The sequence below is a fragment of the Pteropus alecto genome, unplaced genomic scaffold, assembly GCF_000325575.1.
Source record: "Pteropus alecto unplaced genomic scaffold, ASM32557v1 scaffold145, whole genome shotgun sequence".
Lineage (NCBI taxonomy): Eukaryota > Metazoa > Chordata > Mammalia > Chiroptera > Pteropodidae > Pteropus > Pteropus alecto.
The window spans coordinates 777,492-785,554 of record NW_006436285.1 but is presented as its reverse complement, the minus strand read 5'-3'; the positions used below and the strand labels follow the sequence as shown (position 1 = coordinate 785,554).

The window sequence follows — 8,063 nt, the reverse complement described above, 5'->3', positions numbered from 1 at the left end:
TAATAAGGTCATTTTAACTATGTTGATTCTTCCAATCCAAGAACACGGAATATTTTTCCATTTTTTTGTATCTTCTTCTATTTCTTTTAATAGGGTCTTGTAGTTTTCATTATATAGGTCCTTCACATGTTTCGTTAAATTTATTCCTCAGTATTTTACTCTTTTTGTTGCAATTGAAAAAGGAATTATTTTGAGGCAAAAAAATTGCGTAGATGATAGAGGCTCTATTCATCCCTCTGGAAACCAAATTAAAGTTGTAACAGAAAAAAGTAGCAGCAGCAAAGAAAAATCACCTGGGATCTAGATGAACAAGCCATACAACTAGGGAGAAATCCAAGAAAGCACTCTACGATGGCAGAAGGAGTTTCAGAATCATAATAAATAAGTTCTGAATCTAAAAAAAGAAAAGGAATTATTTTTCCATTTCTTTTTCTGACACTTCGTTATTAGAGTATAAGAACACTATGATTCTTGAACATTGATTTTGTATCCAGAAACTTTACTGTATTAGCTTATTCTTTCTAGTAGTGTTTTTGTGGAGTCTTTAGGGTTTTCTATATACAGAATCAGGTCATCCGCAAATAGTGACAGTTTGACTTCTTCATTTCTTATTTGGATGTCTTTTATATTGTTCTCTTGCGTGAATGCACTCGCTATGACCTCCAATGTTATATTGAATAACAGTGGCGATAGTGGACAGAATTGTCTTCTTGATCCTAGAGGGACGGCTTTTAGTTTTTCACTATTAAACGTAATGTTAGCTAAGGGTTTGTCATATATGGTGTTTATTATGTTAAGGTACTTTCCTTCTATACTGATTTTGTTAAATGTTTTGATCATAAGTGGAAATCATATCTTCTTGAGAGCTTTTTCTGCATTTATTGATATGATCATATGATTCTTCTTTTTTAATTTGTTTATGTGGTATATCACATTAATCGATTTGCATACGTTGAACCATTCTTGTGCCCCTAAGATGAAGCCCACTTGATCGTATAATATTTTTTAATATGTTGCTCTACTTGCTTCATTAGTATCTTATTTAAGATTTTTGCCTCTGTGTTCATGAGAGATATTGGTCTGTAATTAAACTTCTGAAAGAACCAGCTCTCTGTTGCATTTAGTTTCTCTATTATTTTTGTTTTGTTTGTTTTCAATTTAATTTTTTTCTGCTCTAATTTTGATTATTATTTTTTTCCTTCTGCTGACTTTAGGCTTCATTTGTTCTTCCTTTACTAGTTTTTATTTTTTTATGATGAAGCATTACATTTTTTTATTTGGGCTCTTTCTTGTTTTTCGAGGTTGATCTGTAATGATATGAAATTTCCTCTTATTACCCCTTTGCCATGTCCCAAAAGTTTTGTTATGTTGTACTACCATTATCATTCGTTTCTATGAATCTCTTAATTTTTCTTTTTATTTCTCCTCTGACCCAATCTTTCTTCAGTAGCATTTTGTTTAATCTCCATGTATTTGTGGTTCTTCCCCCTTTCTTTTTACAGTTGATCTCTAGTTTCAAAGCATTATGATCAGAGAATATGGTTGATATGATTTCAACCCTCTTATATTTGTTGAGGCTATCTCCGTGTTCCAGTATGTGGTCAATCCTTGAGAATGTTCCATGTATACTAGAGAAGAATGTATAAGCAGCTGTTTTGGGAAGAAAGTCTTTCTTAATGTAAATTATGTCCAATTGGCCTAATTTGTCATTTAAAGATGTTATTTCCTTATTAATTTTCTGTTTGGATGATCTGTCCATATCCGACAGTGAGGTTTTAGGTCCTCTACTATGATAGTGTTTTGGTCTGCTTCTCCCTTTAGTTCTGTTAGTAATTGCTTTATGTATTTTGCGGCTCTCTGATTGGGAGCATAAATATTAATAAGTGTTATGTCTTCTTGGTGTATGATTCCATTTGTCATTATGAAATGTCCCACAGTATCTTTTTATTTTGAGGTCTATTTTGTCTGATGTTAGTACCACTACTTTTGCTTTTCTCCGAATGCCATTTGCTTGAAATATCACTTTCCACCCTTTCACTTTGTGTCCATATTTCCCATTGGAACTGAGATGTGTCTCCTGGAGGCAGCATATGATTGGGTTTTGTTGTTTGATCCAATCTGCAACTCTGTCCCTTTTTATTGGTGAGTTCAGTCCATTTACATTTAGGGTGATTTTTGAAATATGAAGTCTTCTTATAGCCATTTTATCTTTGGCTTTCTGGTAGCTCAGTGTTTCTGTTCCTTGTTTTGTGTTTCTGTTTTCTTTATTTTGGTTGGCTTTTGTGGGATTTCTGTCTGTTCTTTGTTGTTTTATGTTATATACTTAAGTTCTAAATTTTTGGTGTTTGGTTACCATTACGAATAAATAAAGGATAGTTATATATATACATCCAATCGTCCATTTTCCTCTGTGCATGCCTCATCTCCATTCCCCTTTGCAAATTTGGATCTTTGAATCCCTCCCTTTTGTCTCAAGTCACTGTTGTCTCAATTTGTCCTTATGTATACTGAGCATTCCTTACTATCTTGTTATAACATATCTCTTCTTATTTATGTTTATAATGCCCTGTTCTTACTAGAGTTGCACTCCTCTGCTTCTATCAGCCTGCTAGTCACCTTACTCCTAGTTACGTATTTTTTTTTTGTCATTTTGTTTTAGGTGAGCTGACCCCTTTCAGTATTTCCTGTAGTGGAGGACGTTTAGTGGAGATTTCCCTCAGTTTTTGTATGTCTGGAAAGGTCTTTATTTCTCCATGTCTAAAGGAGAACTTAGCTGGATACAATATTCTTGCCTGGTACTTCCTTTCATTTAATAGTTTGCATATTTGATTCCACCTCTTTCTGCCTTGTAAGGTTTGTGCTGAGAAGTCTGATGATCATCTAATGCGTTTTACTTCTTTTCCCTGGCTGCCTTGAGAATTCTTTGTCATTGATTTTTGATAATTTTAATACATTGTGTCTTGGTGAAGGCCATTTTGGATTGAAATAATTGGGTGTTCTGTTGACTTCTTGAATTCCAAGCTCCAGCTCATTCCTTAGTTTGGGAAATTCTCATCAACTATTTGTCTGAAAATGCTTTCTAATTCTTGCTCCTTTTTTTCCCCTTCGAGAATAGCCATTATTTTTATACTTCATCTCCTCATGAGATTAGCTATTTCTTATATTTCTCTTTCATTATTTTTCATTCTTTGGTTTCTCTCTTCTTCCTTCTGATTTATTTCTAGATTTCTGTCTTTGATATCACTGATCCTTTCCTCTATTTGGTCGACTGTATTTCCCAAGCTTGCTATTTTATTTTTCAACTCTTGCAGTGTGTGTGTGTGTGTGTGTGTGTGTGTGTGTGTGTGTGTGTGTGTTTATCTCTAGAAGATCTATTCTTTTTTTAAAGGTTTCGATCTCCTTGCTAAAGAACTCACTCTGCTCATGTAGTTATTTTGTCAATTCCTGAAATTGTTGATATGATTCGTTTCAAATCTCTTCGAGTTTTTTCAGAAGTACCATCCTGAATTGTCTGTCATTTAAGTCGCATATTTCTATGTCTGTAAGCTTACTTTCTGGAGATTTTTCTCTTTCTTTCTGAAATGCCTTGTTACCTTGGTTGTTCATGGTGTTTAGTGGACTGTTTCTCTGCCTGGGCATTAATGGAAGTGTATTCTGCTGTTTTTCCAGAAAGATTTATTATATAAAGGTATCTCTAGCCTGTTGTAAAGAAGGCATTTTTCTTTTCGTTTCCAGTAGGTGGCGTCTAAGCCTCTTAGATTCCTGCTTTATATAAAGCCTTAATAATGCCTTTTTTCTTATAAATGTTTAATCATGCTCACTATCCTCAGTCTCAGTCACTGTCAGTGTTAGTGACAGTTTTAGTAACGTTTGTTCAGATTCCCCTGTGCTCTGCGGTGTTCATTCTTGGAGGACATGGGGGAAGGGCCTCTTTGTGTGGTGGCTCATCCTCGGTTTTGCAACCACAGCTGGTAAAAATCAACTGTCGTTTCTCTGCCATCCCCATTTCTCAGCATTCTTCCCTGATGACTGGGCCCTGCCACCGGCCACGTGGAGCACACAGCTCTCCTAGGTAGTGCTATTCAGGGAACTCGCTGCATCTTCTTTCCTCGTCCCATCTCCTACAGGAAGCATGGGTTGCGAGAGGCAGCTTCTTTCTCTCTTCTAGTCTACTGCCCAACACCCAGGGTTCTTATCTGTGTTAGCTCTTATTCGCAGATCCCACACTCAGAGGTGCTGGTGTGCAGTTTGGACATTTTTTGTTGAGTTTTAAATGTTCAGCTTATTGTCATTTCAAGGAGAGAGATCTGGTGATGTCTCTCACTCTGCCATGTTTTGAAGTCACTCCTGTATTATTGTTTTATATACCGTATACTGGTTTCTTATAAATGCCCCTTTGTATCTATTCAATATTTAATTTAAAAAATGAGGGAAAGACAGTGTGAGTGGAAAATAGGATTTGATATACAGAAATTAGCTTTACATTTTTAAGGAACACTGCTCTTGAATTCTTGGTACACTTTGATAAAACCTCAGCCAGTTTGCCCTGATGATTTCTTTCAGTGTCACACCAGTTTGTTTCTCAAGAAGTTGTGAAGAGAGCATGTTTTCCTAGAATTTTCTAAGAGTTATTGATTATTTCAGCTTCTTTGCCTCCCCCCGCACCTATTCTGACAGTGAACTTCTAGCTTCTGGGCAAGGAAAGAAGGTGCAGTGAGTTCCCTGAATAACCCTGCCTAGGAGAGCCGTGGGCTCCACGTGGCCGGTGGCAGGGCCCAGTCATCAGGGAAGAATGCTGAGAAGTGGGGATGGCAGAGAAACAACAGTTGATTTTTACCAGCTGCAGTGGCATGGTCATTTCGGAATTTGAAGTTAAGAGCTTGAACTATAACCATGGATTTATGGGTTGTTACCCAAAGACTTATATTATCTTTATGGCTTTCCTTGGTGTTGAAAAATGCAGTGAATGGCTGGACTTGTGTATTTATTTTCATTCTGGTTGGTTTCTGGTCAATGTAGGCATTCTGTAAGCACAGGCTGATGGGAATTACAGCTTTCCTTCCACGTAGAAATAAGTGCATAAGCAAATACTTCCAACCTAATTTTCTTTCCAATTCGTTATTTACAGGATATTCACTCATAGTAATCATTTTCAAATCAAATTTGCTCTACCAATTCCTGTAATGTTTGCTCTGGAGATCATCACCAACCTTGTCATCTTTTACCTTTTAACAGTTTATGTCCCCTCCATGTTAATGCCAATTAAAAAACATGAATGGATAAAAAGTGATGTCACTAGTGGCCTGTAGATTCACTAGGAAGAGAATTTAAGATACTGCAGAAATGGATAAAAGGAAGGAAAGTCAATAACTCCCATGTGTTTGCTATTTGGATTACTATTGATGTATTAAAATATGCAGAACTATTGAATTAAGTGGGGCAAAATATGTCATATGTAAGAAAGATTCCAGGAAAGGCAGTATTATTAATACGGTCCCGGAATCAAACTGCCAACCAAATCACTTGCATGTGGATTATTCCTAGAGGAGGCTAATACAGTCAGTAGGTGTCCTCTGAATGGCTGTCACAGAAGTCAAAGCCATGGCCATAACCTCCTTCTGTTTTATTGGAAAGCTGGTCATGAAGAGTAAGTGCTTCTCCTGCCTACCCTGTTGCCTCCCATCCTTGTCATGTATATCAAGATATGATACTAAGTTATTCCGGCTTTAATCCACCACAGATGGGGTTATCATGAGAGAAAGAGCATGATGCAAATGCCATCCATGCTTTTGGAGAAAAAAAAAAAGCACATGGGTTCTGGCAGCAGGTCTCATGGGTTAGGGATATATACAATAGAGGAGGAGGTTAACACCAGAAAATCTTTTGAGGATATTATTAGCAGTACCACTTTTAGAAAATACATCAATCAGAGAGGCATATAAATTAGTCTTGCTATTCTTTTTGACAGTGTTCTTAGTAACAAAAAGGTTAAAAAGAAGCCATCTTTTCCTTTTTTGTTTAAATACATACCCCAATATGATCAATGGCTGGTTCCCATACTGGCACTATCCTGTCCTTTTCACCTGAAGGAATTATAACATCCCCCTCTCTCCCCACACTGAAGGCCCCTGTTTACCATAAGCTATCAGAGGTAATGACCACTATAGTTAATATATTGATAATAATTACTAATATTCTACTACCACTTTCTAAGCTAGGTAGAAAAATGGGCTTTTTTCCACATTTTTTTCTCCTTTAATCTTTACCACAGCCCTTTGAGATAGGTATGATTATTATCTTCATTTTTCATAAGAGGAAAATGAAGAACAGAGACATTAAGTCATTTCCCTAGCATCACATAGCTAATAAGTAGCTGGCCAGGATTACAACTCAGATCTAACCCAAAGGCCCTGATCTTAACTGTTATAACAACATTTTTTCTTCATTCAGGGTCACACAGCATTAAAGATTGAGAATTGATCATGCTTGGTCTGGAAAAAGGCATATGGGGACTGATGGAAGTGTGATGCAGTTTTCTATTTTTTTTTTTAATTTTTAGTTAAGTTTATTGGAGTAAGATTGGTTAACACAATTATATAATTTTCAGGTGTACATTATCATTTGACATATGTATATTCTATTGTGTGTTTACCACCCAAAGTCCAGTTTCCTTCCGCTACCATATATTTGATCCCCTTTACCCACTTCACCTTCCCCCTAAATCCTATATTTGACCCACGTTACCCCGTCTACGTCCTCCCTCCACTCCTACTCTATTAGTAACCACTAGTCTATAGTCCTTTGGTAACCACTAGTCTACATTCCATGTCCATGAGACTCTGTTTGTTCTGCTCATTTGTTGCTTGTAGGGTTATATCCCACATATAAGTGATATTATGTGATTTTTAACTTTTTCTGTCTGGCTTATTTCGCTAAGCATGATTATCTCAAAGTCCATCCATGTTGTCGCAAATGGTAGTATTTCATCTCTTCTTATGACTGAGTAATATTCCATTGTATATATGTACCACAGCTTCTTTAGCCAGTCATTTATCGTAGGACACTTCAGTTGCTTCCATGCCCTGACCACTGTGAATAATGCTGCTATGAACATCAGTGTGCAAATATCTTTTTGGATATGGTTTTCAAGTCTTTGGGGTAAATACCCAGTAGAGAGATTGCTGGGTCATATATGGTAGATTGATTCTTAATTTTTGAGGAACCGCCATAATTTCCATAGTGGCTGTACCAATTTGAAGTTTTAGCTGCAGTGTATAATGCTTCCTTTTTCTCTGCATCCTCTCTAACATTTGTTATTACCTGTCCTGTTGATTATAGCTATTCTAACAGATGTGAGATGGTATCTCACTTTAGTTTTGATTTGCATGTTCCTAATAGCTAGCAATGTTGAGCATCTTTTCATATATTTGTTGACCATTTGTATGTCCTCTAGAGAGAAGTGTCTGTTCAGGTCCTCTACCCAATTTATGATTGGATTATTTATTTTCTTGTTTTTATTGAGCTGTATGAGTTTATTGTATATTTTGGATACTAGGCCCTTATTGGAGGTGTTGCTTGCAAATATATTTTTCCATTTGGGTAATTCTCTCTTTACGTTGTTGATGATTTCTTTTGCTGAGCAGAAGCTTTTTAGTTTGATGTAGTCCCATTCACCTATTTTAGCTTTTACTTCCCTTGACTTTGAGGTCAAATTCATAAAATCCTCTTTAAGTCCAAGATCCCTGAGCTTAGTTCCTATGTTTTCTTCTATGCATTCTATTATTTCAGGTCTTATATTCAGGTTTTTAATCCATTTGAGTTAATTTTGGTGTGCAGTGATAGACAACCATCTAGTTTCATTCTTTTGCAGGTAGCGTTCCAGTTTTTCCAGCACCATTTGTAGAAGAAGCTTTCTTTTTCCCACTGTATGTTTTAGGCTTCTTTGTCGAAAATTATTTGCCCATATAAATATGGGTTTAATTCTGGATGCTCAATTCTGCTCCACTGGTCCATGTGTCTGTTTTGCTGCCAATACCATGCCATTTTAATTACTTTTGCTTTGT

General features: G+C 36.3%; 1 protein-coding gene across 1 annotated transcript in view; it reads left to right on the top strand.

Moving 5' to 3' along the window:
• Positions 1-5,577: 5,577 nt before the first annotated feature.
• ENOX2 (ecto-NOX disulfide-thiol exchanger 2) overlaps positions 5,578-8,063 on the top strand; it is a 91,281-nt gene continuing 88,795 nt past the window's right edge. The window contains 1 exon segment of the mRNA XM_015589861.1: positions 5,578-5,647. Within this exon segment, the coding sequence (XP_015445347.1) occupies positions 5,578-5,647 (70 nt within the window).